We start from the raw sequence: 17,523 nt of genomic DNA, 5'->3' as shown, positions 1-17,523 counted from the left end.
GGAGTGTGCTTCGCCATCTTCGCTGTCACATTACGGGCACGTTATGTGCTGAGGAGCGTTTAGCGCTCTGCCAGGCACGATGTCTGAGTGTAACCCTCAGCGCTGGGATGCACTGGTTTCTACAGTAACCGCAGCTTGTTTGAAAAAGTTGTTTTGTGACACGACCTTTGGTTTAAAGAGGTTTTTTTTGTGTGTGTGTGTGTGTGTGTGTGTGTGTGCAGAGGAATGAAAGAGAGAGGGAAAAAAAGAGAGCAATTGCAGGATTCAGAGGAGCTTTCAACGTGCTGTTTGAGAGAACGGGCAAAAAATAAAGCAAAAATTGAGAACTAGGCAGCCTCATAACAAATGTTCCCTCTGAAATACGCAGTGATAGTAGTATATGATGCTGTGTAAAACACTGCTCCCCTTGACAGCTCTGCAGTTCACTACAAATGTATGAAAACAGGTTTAAAAAGGAGCCGGCACACACACTTTCGCACACCGCCGAAGGGTAAAGAGAAGAAGAAGCAAAAGGGGAAATGATATTTTTCTATGACTGAGTAAAATTAGCTAACCAAACACATATTTTACAGAGTGAAACCTAATACGAAAATCTAAATATTTTAACAAACCTGTCCACAGAGAAGCAGGAGTCCCTTTGAAGTGCTCGTGATTTTGATGAAGTTAACAGAAATCCTGCTTTTAAGTAGGAGCAGTCATCTACATGCCCTCGGGGAAGTGCAGAGTAATGCTGCGCCAGTTTTTATATATTTTTATACGCATACAAATACATGGATATTCTGTGATTTTGGTGTTTTTGAAGGTGGTATTACACAGTGTCACCACTCAATACCCATTAATAATCATTAAACCATTCACTTACCCCCCCCGTGCTCTGTAGGGAAACATTCACATTTGTTGTTTGACTCAGTTTAGGTTTTTCTTGCCACATTTCCACATGGGAGACTATTCACTCCCCCCCCCCCCCCTTTGGTTTGCTTTGCCACTCACATCAAAAGGAGACATCAATCTGTACCTTGCTGGTTGTCTGGCTCCAGACCTCTGAGGCACCAAATAAATCCTGCCCCCTAATGACCAAAGAGATTTCTTGTCCCTACAGGAGTGTGACAGCAGCCAGTGTGCTAAGGTTTCCTCATTATAACACATGGTTAAGAGCTCCTAGTGTGGACTTTGTCTCTCTCTCTATACGACATCACGTAACTTCCTGCTTCTTTTACTAAAACTAGCTAATAAACGGTTTGGAATATCCCACATGCACATGACGTATTCGCTCATTCTTTTACAGGGAAGTCTCGAAAACAGAGATTTAAGTCATTGGATGCGTCTGGTGTACTCGTTACCTTATAGGTACAGTGAACTCTTAGAGTCCTGTCTGCCTGCTGAGGATGGTAAAAACTTGTTGGATGCTTTAACAGGTGTTCCCGAGGGTCAGCCCGACTTCGACAAATGAGTCAAATCGACACAAGAAGCATTTCGAATAATAGCAAAACTGTTATTTAGAGATCGTTTATGTTTTGTGCAAAAAACATTTTCACGTCATTATGAAACTTTGATGGGAAAAACAATTACACCACAGCGTTCTGAAGAAGTGATTTTAAATTGGCATTTACAGAATAAATAAGGTAGCATTGCCTCGTATATAGTGCCCCTCCGATGCTTTTGATTGATGTCTGCTTCCTTCCACTCTCCAATCAGAGATATAAATATGTGTGAGGTTAGGAGTAAGGATTTGAACCATCTACTGTCAATAACCAAATTTGTGTGAGTCAAGTCTTGGGCAGCTGATTAACAGAGATAGGAGCTCTTGAGCGAGTATATTTCTGATACTCGTTGAGAAAAGGAAATTGCTTCTACTTACTGGGCAAGATATGTTTCTTGTAACTGACTGGTTGATGCAAAGCAGAGCAAAATAACCCTCTGTCCTGCTCAGAACATGGGTTTGAATGTAACATCAGGCTCCACGATTTAAGTAAAACGAAACAGGGACTCAGTTTGATTATAGCATCAGTGTAAAAGACCTGTATTTTGTCTTTAAAGTTGCTTCTTCGAAAGCAGCTAACTAATGGTGCCACAATAACAAACGGCCGGGTGCGTCAGATGACTGCTAATATCTATAACAAAAAAAATGAAGCGGTATCAAACCTCATTAGCAGCAACTTGGACCCCGAAGGACTTAATGAGTTTTAGCCCAAAGTCTGTTAAGGCTTAATCAACTAATCAGGAGGCTCCATTAATGATGTGTGACTCCTTTCATATGTTTCCATCAAGTAAATTAATACAATTACGTATATGTGTTATGCAGAGATGGAAAGGAGACGAGGTGAAGACACGATGAGGCGAGGGAAGGGAGTGGCGGCGACGTAGGAATGCTGGTCACATCGGAGCCCGGGTGACTCGGACTTTAATCGAGACGTAGGCGCCAGGTGGAGTCGGTGCTTAAAGTTTAACCTGGCTGAGGCCTGGGGAGAATTCACCCCGAGCCAGAATCTTCAGGGTGACTTTGGACACTATCCTCTCTCTCTCGCCGTCTCCCTCTTTTGCTCTGTCCCTTATATAATGAATACAATTAACCTTTGCGGAGCTGCACGTCGGCAGCAGGTTGGGGGGAGTCAGCGGGGGGCTCGCCGTGTTGGACAGAGATTGATTGATGTTCCTGTGGTCAGCGCACTCCGTCAGATCCCCTTTAATTAGCCCCACTCAGGAGAAATGATTAGATGGAGGAGTGGCAGGGAGATGGATAGGGGGACGTGAAGGAAGACGGACCGGGTATGAAGTGGGTTGGAGAGGGATCAAAGCACAGGGAGTGGAAATGATGGAAGGGACGGAGGAAAGAGGGAGGGAACGATGATAGGGGCGGACGGGGATGATCGGCAAAACTATAATCCTTGATTGAAGACGGCAGCGGTGCACTTTATCGTGAGTGTCTCTATAATAACATCATACCTGTGGCCAAGGTTGGCTCCAATAACATCTTACTTAAATTGCTTGTTATACAGCGGAAATCACGTCGTAATTCTACCCTGACTGCATGGTCGTAAATCATGAAGCATTATAAATCATCGTAAAACTGACACACGAGATGCGTTTACTTTCAATTTTAAGGATTTTTCCCGCGGCAAATAGTTTGAAACCTGATCTCAAAGCTCACCTCGCCACGCAACACAAATTTTAAGGCTCCTAACGAAGGCAGACACGTACCACGGCGTGTCACGGCTCACTTGTAATGACGCCGTTGTTCCCACGTGTTATTGTTTGGGTGTTTGTGAAAAGGTCATCGCCCTCTTTTAACGGTTTGATGTCCCTTTACTTTTGTTAATGAGTACACCCGTGGCATTGTGCTACACTTGTAATACATCCGGCGCCGGATAAACAAAAGCAACAGCGGTGGCAAATGATTACGTCCGACAGCCCAATTACTTTTTTTATTTTATTTTATGGATGGTGATGGATTGATGTGTGTAATTACTGTAATAGGACGATGTGTATTATCGCGACTTGGAATATCCATCACGCAAAGCAACGAGCCAAGTGAAACGCCACAGTGTGACAAATACATCGACGGGGGGAAAGAATAAATCCAATGTACACGTTCCCAGATTCTTCACTGGACTAAAGGCGATGTCTGTGAAAGCCTCTCTTCATTTTTCAGGGAGAATCAATAATGCGCTATTTAATTTGACAAGGGCGTCATTTGAAAGTGTATTGAATCCCATGTTGTGATGTCGTCTGAGCTCTGCAAGATGGGAGTCTTCACTCCGATCTTGTTCTGTCTTGCTCTTAATACCCACCACATACAACACATGACAGGTAATGGGGACTTCTGGCTTTAGCTACTGGAAATCAATTCGTCCACAGGCCAACAGGGACGGCCCCCACATTTGTTTTGTGAGGATGAAAACAGACGGACAGACAATTTACACCAACCGCTGCCAACTGTATGTTGTCAATCCGTTTCATATATATATCGATTGGTCTGCTTTGTTATTGTGTTCTCTCTGCACTTTGCCAGCTACGACTCCTGCAGAAAGACATTGGCCCCGGAGCTGCACAGACTTTGCAGAAGTGACGAGTCTCCGATGGCCACTCGTTGTTCAGTGATGCATGTTCACACACGGCTTTATACAAGCTGACCGAAGACACAGTCGCAGACGTCTGTTGTATCAATACGTGCCAAACAAAAGTCTGTGCATCTGCATTGGATAAAAGCCCTGAGCAGTTGATACAGCACTTTGCCACTGCAGCCACTTACTGCACAGCTGGGTATCGAACATCTACACGCTGCCTGCTCACGCATTCTAAGTTAAAGATAAAGTTTGTTTGTTTTTAGATTTTTTTGCCCCACAGCCATTGTTGTACAGAAATCTATAAACTGTCTCTATAGACACTCCCCTGAAGACGGTTCTTCTTCCTTTTTAACTTCACAATACATGGTGGCATTATTTTTGACGCATGACAAAATGTGATTTCTGTTGGACTTTATGAAAACGAGCACTTTGTTTCTCAAACTTCACGTCACAAATTACAAGGTTTAACCAAGAACATCTTTCCCAAACCTCTATAACCTTTAAACGTTTAGACCCAGTCTGTATTGTTTGAATTACTAGAAGACAGGACACTGGGTTGTGTTGTTGCCACCGATTAAAACAAATGGAAATGATGTATGTGTTGTGCTTTATTTGCTATGCACGACTATGTTTAAAGAATCAGAAAGGTAAGAATACATTTTTTACTGATTCAATATCAATCGTAATGATAATTAACAAAGTTTTCTTGTTTGCTGGAGTAAATAACTAATTTCTGGGCGTTGCAGATATTGTATTGGCTCCCGAACAGAATTTCTTTAGAACAAGAGGCAGCAAAAGCAGTTTGATGTTGGAAACCAGGCACCAACTGTGTTTTGTGAGCGTTTTCTTAATTGAATCAGCCGATGATCAGCCAGATTCGGGTCTGAATGACTTCATTGAACTCTATTTCGTGCTCTAATTCCACGTCCCAGATGATCACTAATCAGAGGCCTGCGAAGACTTAAGAATTCACTACAGCACTGCTCCATCCATCCTGCAACCCAGGTGATGTATTAAATTCATTGCATGACGCAACACCAGCAGCCTTTCCTTTCCTTTTTGGAGCACTGTGCGGGGGTCTGTGTGAATCAGGGAGAATCCTGCAGACGCTAACACTCCTGCAAGAACCCTGTGAATGTAGGTCAGCACTAAACGTTTGGGAACCTGAGCAGCACGTTTCTATCCTATCGTGACTCCAGACAAAACTGTAAACAAAAAGTCACGAGCATCATAGTTCAAGGAAACGTAATGTGCCCTTTTAAACGTGACATCTTCAAGTATTAATGGTGTTGTAGGGAAAGTGTTTTAATGACATCAAACGACCTTGTGCCTCAACAGAAGTTTTTCACGACGCCGGTTGTGGATCGTTAGAAAAGCAGCCGTACGTGGAAGAGACTCATCCATGCAAACACGTGAACGCACACATGTGCATAATAAACCATCTCTTTCTCTCTCGCTTGCGCTTTCTGACTCACTCACTCACTCCACTCCACCGTAGAAAACAAGAAGTGAACGATGGCAGAGAGTGTGTGTGTGTGGGGGGTGGGGGGTAGAGAGAAGGTTAAAAAAATCTATTGTATCTGGGGGCTGCGGAGGAGAATGCCAGAAAGATAGAGAATGGACATTTTTAGTTACAGATAGGAATCCATTAAGGTCATCCAGAGAAAGAGAGAGAGAGAGAGCAAGCGAGAGGGAGTGAGAGAAAGAGAGAAAGAGAGCGAGAGAGAGAGAGAGAGAGAGAGAGAGAGAGAGAGAGAGAGAGAGAGAGAGAGAGAGAGTTGCTGCCTGGCTGCCTCTGTCCGATAGACCCAAGTGCAAGAGAGTTGTCTGCCTGTAATCGTACGTCAGCGCTACTCTTTCGAATATTGCTAATCTCTTTAGAGCTAATGCGGTGACTACATGGCGAGCAACTAATAATCAGCTCATCCTCTGTTGCCTGCAGATCGTAAACTCTGTTATCTCGTGGTTTAAATCTACAAATCTCTTCTTTTTTCCTAGCACGTTATGGAGCATGAATATATAACCTGGTAGGTTTTTCAAGGACACGCTCATTTCATCCAGTAGAAGGACTCTAGGTTTAGAGTGGTTTATTTTTTAATTTAATACTTTTATTCACAGCCTCCTCGCGGGTCCTTGAACAGTAGAAATTACACGCGCTATAGATTAATTAGACGAGGGGTGTCACAAACAGAATATAATGTCTGGATTTAACTAAACAATGTGTGAGAGAAAGTGAGCAGCAGCAGCAGGAAGAGCAATGCGTGGATTTGTGAGGTTGAACAGGATGATGCCAATCTGAATCTACAGGGAGGATTGAACATGGGAAATCTGGATTAAAGTAAGTGAATGAGAATTTGAAGATCAAAATCTTATGCAATGCTTAAATCCTCATCCCATTTCTTTCCCATGCATTCAACTTGACCCTGTTGATATCCCCACACACACACAGGACAACTTCCTTACTCCCTTGTGGGTACGCACATCACTGTGGATGGTAAAACCTTTACGGATTATAAGCAAGCATGCTGCAAAAAACGAACATATGAGAGATTATGGCCGTCACAGTATTTAATGGGAAACACTGCATTGACGTGGCTCGGAGCTTCCTCCTAGTTTGTCGTTCAGGATTGTTTATGACAGATTAGTGTTCATGACGGCTGACTGACAATAAAGTTTTTGTTTTCGACGTAATTTGGTTTCTACTCTTGCCGAGATTATGTGGCAATAGTTGTAAGCACTTAACAGAACACCAGAATACTACACACACACACACACACACACACACACACACACACACACACACACACACACACACACACACACACACACACACACACACACACACACACACACACACACACATCTACAGCTACTCTCCCGTGTTCCTCCTTCATCTCCATCTAGTTAGAACGCCGAGCTCGCCATCCCTTCCCTCCGGACTTGCAGTAATGTCGTACTGAACTCGTGTTAATTTGTTCAGAGCCACCATGAAATTATATCTGTTGAAAAAAAAAAACCTACATGGATGCTCGGCGGTGCTTCACGTACGACCGGATTAAACCAGACAGGATGAACAAAGAGGAGAGTGTGAAGAAACACGCACCTGTCGATTGCATGTTTTTTCTCTGCACAACTGTCACACTTCACAGAGAGCAGTCATTACTGGAGGGAGCCCTGTGACACTCCATTATGCCAGCTGTCAAAATGTATATCTCATTTTCTCTTTCTTTTTCTGTCCTGATTGTCAGACGCAGAGACGACCACGAGAGCTCTTCTTTTTCATTCTGATTGCCCCGTAGAGGGAAACTAATTTTCACTCCTCAAAATAATTTGACAACAACAAGGGACGGAGATGATAAGTCAATCAGAATGAGCTTGTGACGCCGGCGCTGTCACGTCATCTCCATAACGTTCGGGGAGTGACTGCTGATTAGATCACGTCCACTTTGGTGTTTTTTTTTTTTTTCTGCCTTTGTGAAGTCCTCTTTTGACTTTTGGGGGAAAAGTTTATCCCCCACAGGTAAAAAAAGAAACCAAGGCTGCACTCCAGCTTCCCCCGGCCAAGAAGTTGACAAACAAAAATAACTCTTGAGGTTTGATTAATAATTAACTCGGCTAATGTGCAGCAGCATAAAGTCTGGGAGCGTGCCATGTAATTGCCCCTGAGTTTTTGTTCTCGTCATGTGATTGGAAGCTGCGGTGCTGCGTTGTGTATTTATAGCTCCACCGATCTCCACATTGTCTGCAGGATAATGCTGCGGCCGAGGGGCTCGACAATCCTCAATTGTGTCAGATGCAATCTTCCATCTTAATGAAGTTGAATTTTAATTTGCAGATAAATCTTTTAAAATTATTATTTGTGAACAAAGAGAGCAGGAGGCCGGGGTCGAACGGTGTGTGACGGCGTGTGTGTGCGAGGCCGCTCGGCGCCCAGATGGTTCGTACAGGAGGTGATGTTGCTTTAATCTGACAGCAGTCAATGCTGAGCCTGTTCTCTCCCTAGAGTGGCAGAACCCACAGCCCATCACTGAGACTGGGCCGCTGCCTTACCTCCACTGAGAGAGAGAGAGAGGGAGAGAGAGAGAGAGAGAGAGAGAGAGAGAGAGAGAGAGAGAGAGAGAGAGAATAGAGTTGAATAGTGATGCCTGCTCATGCACATACCTTGAAGTATTGATCGGTTGCCAGAGGACACAAGGTCAAGTCGCATGGTGTCAATATTTAAAACAGCGCTCAGCACTGGGGACCTCTACCATAACCTCATTAATATGAGGGGCTGCTCTGCGCAAATCTCTGCTGGCACCGAGAAAAGCCGAGTGCAAGAGTGAGGGAGACTGTACACTCACACAAACAACACACACAGACACACACAGACACAGACACACACAGGGAAAGTCTGATCTGATGTTAATTGGGATTTGAGCGGAACTGTTATCGTCCTTGTTTGTTAGTGTTTACGTCTCTGTTTGCAGGAGGGGTTTCACGACTAAGGATTCCCTGACTTCACTTCATTCCGGCCAATGTGAAAAGAATTCTTTAAGAAAACTACTGTCTCAATCCGGGTGAGGTCACGGTGGGTTGACACTCGGTTATTGACGGAGCACAAAGTCAGGATTAAAAAATCTATATGTTGCACCATGCATGGGTTGAGACAAGCTAACCTGTCAACAGCCAAAGCCAAACAAATGCGCTGCACTGACTTTACACAACATGAACCAAAATAGCTTTAAAGTTGAACAATAGTCAAAGATCAATATACTGTTAAAGTTGCTCATAAAAGACTGTTGTTAAACACTCCAGCTGCTGCATGATCAATACTGCCTGAATAAATGTGTAGTATTATACACACATTGTCTGTTGTGCACCGTGGGAATCCTTGTCACTTTAATAATTTTTGGGGAAACTATCCTGCACAGACTACACGCAGAGAAAGAGAGAATACTAGGTAGCCTGGTGCCTGACTACTTGTTTAATCACCCGTTCTATCACTCACCCTGTAATAAAGTCAAAGGGGCCCAGAGGCTATAACACACACTGTTATTCTCAAGTACAGTCCGTTCTGATCAATTGTTCCAGCATCTGTGTGTCACTTCTGCCCTTCCTCGCTTGGCTCTGATCTTATCTGCCTCCAGAGATTGTCAGAAGAAAGGCTGCGCTCCATCAACGAGGCCGATATTGCTCGTACGATGGCCCTCTGTTGTTTTCACACACACACACACACACACACACACACACACACACACACACACACACACACACACACACACACACACACTTCCTCACACATGAACACAAACAGTTCAGCTAAGATCAGCAAAGTGTGCGTCGAGGAACTTTCTCTCGATCCTCCAGAGCTTCATTTACACCTCTGTCTACACACACACACGCACAGAAACACTCGGTGCAGACTTCGCTGCTCCCCGAGATAGCGGCAATGTTTGCCACTTGATTAGGATCTTCCAGTTACCATTAAAGACGGTTTATCTCCTGCTCTAACCCGCATTCACGGCTTTCGCCCGCTCGCTGCCTCCCCAGAGAGAATGATGGAGGTCACAGAGCCACCAGGGGAAAGGTGGAGGCAGAGAGAAAAAGCAAAACAGCAGGAGCCATTTCTTTATTTCATAAGCTGCTACATAATGGCACTGCTGTGGTGCTAAATAAAATACACGGATAAAATACTACCGAGAGCAGGAACTACAGAATTGGCAAAGGTGAAAAACGGATTTGTGCTTTAATTTTACACGTCTTGGATTTTATCAAAACACATCATCATCCAATATGATGCAAGGACATCTGGTTACAAATGCTCGTTCTGGCCCTTGAATCATGGTGTCACGGTAAAACTGACCTTTGAGCTTTTAGATATAAAATATTATCACTTTATCTAATTAGAGGTTTGTTGGAAAATCAGTTTTTGGTGCGGTTGCAGATTTGGTGCCGATTTAATCTTTGTTGACACTGCAACAAATCGCATTTCTCCAGATATTTCATTAATTTATAAGAATAAAATGCACAGATCCTATTTTTAGGACAATATTTTATGACAAATCATCTCGGATATCACACCACCTTCTTTTCTCTTCCATAAGAACCTGTCACTCATGTGTTGGACTGTTCCGGCCTTGGCAAACACGCGCTCTACTTTTGGTTTAGTTATCAATCAGTCTTTCATTCAGCAACACATCACATCCCTCTCTTTCTTTGCCGCCCTGCACACAGTCATTCAGCTTGAATTCACCTGTACTCCAGTGAGAAGCGAGTTAACTCCGTGCTGTTGTGGATCCATTTGAACTCCAGTGGCCAGCTGCCCTCGGCCATGCAGGTCAGCACCAGCCTGTTGCGTTCCAGATGGAGCTGACTACGCACCGGCTCCGTCTTGAAGTAGGGAGGCACGTCATCTGTGAAGAACAAACAACAGGGTTTGAAATTGAGGATTTATGCAGTTTCCCCCCCCCCCATAAGACTTTGCTGTTGAACCAACGACAAATACCTCAAAAGCACACCTACTCCTAAATCCCACACACATCCGTTAACCCGCAGGCAAGAAGAAGAGCAAATGAAAACACAGACAAAAAAAGAATGACGGGGGGAAATAAAGTGTGAGATTTTGGGATAAGAGAGAAAAAAAGCAAATTTACTTCATGTGAACCCAAACTTTAACGAGCAAACGTTGAACTCCTGAAAAGCTTTGTGACGGGAGGCGACCGTGGTTAATGGTTACATCTCTCTGATGGCAGCAGAGCAGATTGGTCAGATGCTGCGATCGTATCTGAGACAGAGCAAACTCCGGTGTATTTGTTTACCGCCGGCGTGTAAACACCAAGCAGCCACACTCCAGATGGAAAACCCCATCTGAACGTGTCCCGGTCGGAGCTACCGAATCTCACGAGTGCCGGGTGATCTCGTCTGGGAGTGTCAGGGAATGTCTGGCTGACAGAGGAAGAGGAAGCAGAGGCGTCAAGTCATGAAGGATGAGTCCTGCATCCCCCTGCTCTGTGTATTTATGTGTCAGTAACTCACTGGCACGGCGTGGCACTCTCCTCCCAGCCAGACAGAGCAGACAGGGGAGAGGCGAAGACGACGAGGAGGAGGAGGAGGAGGAGGAGGAGGCATGAAATCCTTTCATCATTCGTTCGCCTCCACGCCGTCGTTCGCTCGCTTAGTGTTTCTGGAACACGCTCCGCAGAGTGTGAAGTAACGGATTGAAGACCAGGGACAACGTCTCCACAGGGTAACGCACACGGCGAACGTGCCACCAGACCCGCTTTGAGCTTTATATCTCAATCAAGGCGCCTGGAACGCAAAACTGTCAAGGTCCCTCACGCTTCCAATATCTCAGCCTTGATAAATGATGCAAAGATGGAGAGCTTACTTGATGATCATTGTAAATATAGAACACATTAATTGGATGGTTGGACAATATAATTATCAAATTGACTGATAATCAGGCATTGAAATTAAACTGTCAAAATGATCTATAGTGCTGATATTTAGTTCTTCCATTTCGGCTCAACAAATCCACTGGAGGTAGACAGAGAGGAGGAGGGAAGAAGGGGGGATGAGAGTAGAACAGAGAGCAAGAGAACAAATATGATATTTAAGGATTGAAGGTAAAGTATAATGGGCCCACATTACTGTCTTGTACTCAAAGCTATATCCAGGAACTAGTTTTTAAAATTTGTAAGAAGAAATATTTTTGCATTTACAAATTCCAAGGTGACAAATCGCAGAGAGACGATACGATGAAGATTTTTTAAGAGACAAAGACACTCACAGTTTGCAAAAACAGTTGTTCACAGTTCAAAAGTGAATGACACATCTCAACAAGTCGAGAATAAATATTCATAAGTTCCAGCACCTCCGTGATGCATATTTATGAACTTGGCTGGCTTCTGACTTTTGTTAACCTGAGCCCAGCGTCAGGCTGGGCCAAACGGATAAATATTTATAACCAAATATAAAAAGACAGAGGAGACTCAGCGAAGCGCCAAAGCACCAGCGAAGTATTGATCTGTCAGATTCAAGTATCTCGTGTCTTCAAGTTCAAACTCGTGCTGCTTGTGATCCTGACTGTTCTGTCTTAACCAGTCTGACATGAAAGCTGCTTTCAGACACGCACAAGAGTCCGGACATTTTACCAAATCTTTCCGGAGGGACTGTTTTGGAGAATGCAAATGTCCGAGTCAGCTGCTCCGGACATTTTCTGGATCTTTTCCCTGCCAGCCCCCCCGAGTAAAATGTCCGGGAAAATGTCAGAGTGAGAATACGGCAGGAAAATGCACGTGTGAATTCACAAGTGGGCGTATTGATGAGGTCTCTAACACTTGACGGATGCAAAAATAGAAAAATGCAAATATCTTAGGGTGAAAACAAGGAGCCGTACGACTTAGAAGATGCCGACAAAGATGTTTTCTTGGAAAGACAATGAGATTTATAAGATTTTGGTGAAAAGGACCAATATCAAAACTCTTAAAAAACAAGTTACAGAGTCCAGAAGAGACTCGGTCTTAATTCATACATCGTATCCTGCCTCCTTCATCTTCTACCCAGACACCAACACTTGGCTGAAAAATTTGGAAAATGACTCTGTTGTCATGAATGTGTCTGACCCAGATAATCTCCTGCTGTTTTCTTCATAAAAGGCAAAATGTCTGAACCCAATTTTTCGGGCCATTTTCTCAAGTTTATGCCTGAAAACAACTGAAGAAAGCCTCCAACAGCAAAAGCACAAACAGACACGGCTGAATAGAAATTCACACTGAAGTGAAGTCTGTTCAGCGCCAACAACAAATCCACAACGATCCAGAAGGAGAGGCACAAGTTCGGCGAAGTGAAATAAGAGGAGAACAGGGGGAAAGTGATATATGAGAGAGCGGCATGGCGGATACGGAGCTTAACAGATGCAAACGGGAGATAAAATGTAAAATAGATACTGAGCTGCCTTAAAGAGTTGGAGTTCCTGGACGTCTCCCAAAGCAATGTGGGTTAATGCGTTGCCTGGAAATAGATAGGCTGCAAAATGGAGGGAGATTGAGATGTTCAATAGTGATTCGAGATGGCCGGGACTAATTGTTCCCTGGCGATGTGCGCTTTGCTTTTATCTGCGATGGGGAGATAAAAGAGAATGAGGTGGGAAGCAGAAGACGAGGGAGGCACAGGGGGAAGAAGAGGAAGGAGACAGGCGGCGATGGGAGGGGAAGAGGGGATGTGCCAAATAATAAAAAAATAAAAAAATGCAAGCGTGCATATGGTCTCACCCCCACACAGGCGCTCGTTCACCCGCAGGAAGGTGCGAGGCCAAAGACAACATTGATCACTGATGAGTATCTGCAGCAGTGCCTATCATTAGGAAGTCCATGAGAGCTCATCAGTGGTATCTAGCCGTGGAATCAGCACACGCAGTGGGAAACAAACACCATCGGCACATGTGCTGACTTAAGGGCTCAGGGCCGCGGCTTCTAATTAATTTCACGGGCGACCCGTATGTCAATTATCCCACCGTTAATCAATTAATCATACGGTCAGAAAATAAGGGCCCTGCGAAAAATAATGCAACTGATAAACAAGTTCAGATGGAGCAAGGAGCTACGTGCTGAAGAGTTATTCCTACATTTGCATTTTCCTTTGACAGATTTCTTTAAAGTTGGTTGAAAATATATTTATTCTTTGCTCTTACATGACACAACACAACACAACGGGGCCGAGACACAGATAATCCTTTCTGCGAAATGATATTGTGAAACTTTATTTCAGTCACAGAGGAAGGAGGTTATGTTTTTACACCTTTTTGGTTGTTTGTCAGGAGGATTTCACAAAATATACGGAATCTGAACAAAGTTTCCCTCGTAAAATTGATGGATCTTGACGAAAAACATCGGGAACATGCAACTCGTCGTGGATCCCAATAAATACGGGGGGCTGGGCTTTTATTCAGCTGCTGCGCGGTGACAAATGGGACTAGAAACCTGAGATAATGTGAATTCAGCGGAGAATCGACAGTTTATACGAATCTTTATTAGTTTCAGAACTGAATCCAAACAAACATGACGTATTTAGTGCAGGATTTAAGTGGCCTGCTTGGCCTTGGCAGAGGAATACGCTGCTGATGCCACTCTCTTACTTTCACAGTTTATATCTGTCCCAATCATAAAAAAAGTAGTAGTTGAAACTTTGCTGAGGCCAAAGTGCTTTTAGATATAAATTCAATTGAGTGTTAACTTAACTACGGGAGCTCAAATGCACCCACAGACCAAACCCAACCCGACTTCAGCCTCATCGGAAATGCAGACGTCTTCTTCTTCCCGTGCAACACGGTGCAATTATTATGTGATAGAGGCTCCTCATTTGCATACAGCACAGCTCACGACAGCGGACGCTCCCCGGAGACGCAGCCCAGGTTGACTCAAAGCTGGGACACATGTGTGTGTGTCTGTGTGTGTGTGTACATGCGGGTTAGTGTGTCAGACGGACTCTCACAGCCCAGTCTGCAGCACACAGTCAATTAAATCAGCTTCCTCATTAATGAGAACAGTGCCAGGTACAATTTCCTGCCCCGAGGTGGGAATGTATAATTGAGAAGAACTTGAAGAGATTCATTTTGAAAATAACAAGAGCTATAGCATGCGAGACAATTCTCTTTATTTCCCCCCACAAACCATAAGCTCAATATAAGAACAACCCTTTTTAATTCTCCTTACCAGAATCGGTCTGTAGGCTTCTCTGGGCTGACGTTTGAAAAAGTACACACAACGAGATTAATACTAAAAGAAAATAGAGGCTCGATTTCCACTTGGCCTTTCGCTGCGTGTCTTCCTTCATGCTCTTACTTTCCAATCAATAAAGGTAAACCCCCCCCCCCCCAGACAATATCTAAAAGGAAAATGGCTAAACTGAAACATTAACAATCATCTCTACATTATATTATGTTGTTGTTTTCCAAGTTCAGGTTTCACTTCACGTAATTTCGCGACAATCTGTCCACAATCTCGTCGAAAGCTGGTTTTCTGCTGCACTCACACTGAATAAAAACCACTTTGAGCTCAGGGTGATATGCGTTGGACGTGTTGAATTAATCTTGTTTGTTCGATTCCTTCCACATCTCGTCCACTGTCTGTGAAATTTCCTCTTGTAATTTCCAGAAAAAAGGGGCCTGTTTCTACTGAACCTTCTCCGTGTCTGGGAGAGTTCGCTCGGCTCAGCGGCGTCGACACCTTTCAGGAGCTTCAGAGACTCGGGTTCGGAACACACCGCCGAGTTCTCACAGAGAAGTCGGGCTGTCGCTGCACACGGGGGCTACTTCTCTGTTCCCAGAAGGCCGCGGTGCTGCAGCGGCAGTCATGAGTAGCAACCTCCCTTCCTACCTCAATCCTCAGGGGCCCGGTGCTCCGGGACACGGCATACATATTTCAGCTGCTGCCTGGGGGCCCCAACACACACACACACACACACACACACACACACACACACACACACACACACACACACACACACACACACACAACGTACTCGCTGCTGTTGATAGTCACAGCCAACTCACCATTAATTACTAATGTGTAATGAACGTGTGTGAGGGTGCAGATGAGTGTTTATGTGTGTGTGCGGACGCCTGCATGTGTGCGGTTGGTCCATTCGTGTGTGTGTCACTCTTTGATGGCAGGTGTGCGGATGTGTGTGTGTTTGTGATGCTGATGAGGATTGAGGTTTGCTGGTGGTCTAACCGAGCTGCTAATGGTCCCGCTGGGTGTGAAAATCTGCTCTGCTGTCTGTCTTTATTTAGCACCACACTGTGGTGTGGCCCTCCCTGTGTGTGTGTGTGTGTGTGTGTGTGTGTGTGTGTGTGTGTGTGTGTCAAGATTTACCAGTGTATGAATGTCAGCACAGAACTGCAGATTTGTGTGTATATGTCTTGTGGGTGAGAAAGTTGTTTGAGAGTGTGTGTGTGTGTGTGAATGATATTTTACTCATCCCTTGGAGACACTCAAACCAAGGCCAGCTGCTGATTTCTACTTGCCTCTGTCCATACACACACACACTCACACACTCGCAGACACACACAGTTGTCTCTATATAGTTGTGAGGACACTCATTGGCATAATGCATTCCCTTGTAACCATCATAACTAACCCAAACCTAACCTATCCTTAATTCTAACCCTAAAACAAGTCTTAACCCTCAAACACCACTTTGAATTTGTGAGGACCATCCAAAATGTCCTCACAATGATGGTATTGAACCATAGTTAGCCCTCACACACACACACACACACACACACACACACACACACAGTATATGGCAGATGGATTATACCAAAGCAATCAGTTCTTCACTCCACTGTTCACTCACACACACACAAACACACACACTTCCATACATACATGTGCACAAACACACAAATTTCGCCCGGGCTCACAGCTGTTAGCACGTCTGCAGAATATTACTGTCGGCTCTTTTTGTTCCATTCGTGGCTCAGAGACGCCTTCCTCCTCCTCCTCCTCCTCCTCCTCCTCCTCCTCCTCCTGCTCGCCTGTAGCACTGCATTTCCCATGAGACCACGCTGCCGGCCACTAATCTCCACTCTCGCTGCTCTGCTCTCCTCTCACGGCATCACTTCGGCTGGCAGTCCTCCAGCACTGCGGGTCCAGAGACCCCTGCACTGTCCGGGAGACCCGGCCAAGGACACAAGTTCATCACCAGCCCTGTTTATTTACCCATTTGTCATGTTCTATTTATTCATCTTACAAAATTGAGGTCGGCAATCTGGACACATCTAGCATACATTAGATTTTATGTTGCCGTGGCGTTAATTCTTCATTCATTCTAGTCGTTCCAGGAGGGAGGTTCTCAAACCTGGCAGCCGGGACCCTAGAGTGGTCACAAGATAAATCAGAGGGATTGAATACCGCTTCAAATGTGATTTGATTCCCCCACCTACACTTCTTTAATCTTTACTTTTCCCTTTTTTAAAACATGAGATGTGTTTATGTCAACACTGTCTGAAGAATAAGAGGAGGAGAAATTACCCCTGAGAAATCTGCAGAGCGATGAGGTGTTGGAAGTACTTTGCTTTGAAGCGATGACAAGCTGGAAAGTTGGGGGGGGGGGAACCACAGAGGAATATCGAATGACTCGTCAGTAAAACAATACACCATGAATCAACGGGAACAGCGGAGAGAGCTAAACTAATTTGGCACAGGAGGCAAAATCTGATTTCATATAGAATCAGAAGTTTGAAATCTCAACAATCACGCACACGCCTCTGCTCTCCACTGTTCCCATCGCTCGACTGTGGGGATACGATATCGGTGTCTGGTCGCGATCAATCAGCTACCGGTGAAACATTAAAAGTGTCTACCTCTTTAAACAGCCCGGGCAAAGAGGGACGGCAGCCGTAAATCTATGAGCTAACCTTTAGCCGCGAAAGGCTAAGCTCTCAGCTTGCATGCTTGCTTTTATCACTTAGCCC

At 44.6% G+C, this 17,523-nt stretch overlaps 1 protein-coding gene across 6 annotated transcripts in view; it reads right to left on the bottom strand.

Annotated features, from left to right (window-relative positions):
* The window catches only part of sdk2b (sidekick cell adhesion molecule 2b), a 239,733-nt gene that overhangs the window by 66,068 nt on the left and 156,142 nt on the right, over window positions 1–17,523 (bottom strand). For all 6 annotated transcript variants that reach the window (XM_034570880.1, XM_034570882.1, XM_034570883.1 and 3 more), the window contains exon 2: window positions 10,300–10,459. In XM_034570880.1, coding sequence (XP_034426771.1) covers window positions 10,300–10,459 — 160 coding nt within the window. The remainder of the gene's footprint in view (window positions 1–10,299; window positions 10,460–17,523) is intronic.

This window comes from Hippoglossus hippoglossus, chromosome 19 (genome assembly GCF_009819705.1).
Source record: "Hippoglossus hippoglossus isolate fHipHip1 chromosome 19, fHipHip1.pri, whole genome shotgun sequence".
Taxonomy (NCBI): Eukaryota; Metazoa; Chordata; class Actinopteri; order Pleuronectiformes; family Pleuronectidae; genus Hippoglossus; species Hippoglossus hippoglossus.
This window is presented reverse-complemented; position numbering and strand designations above follow the sequence as displayed.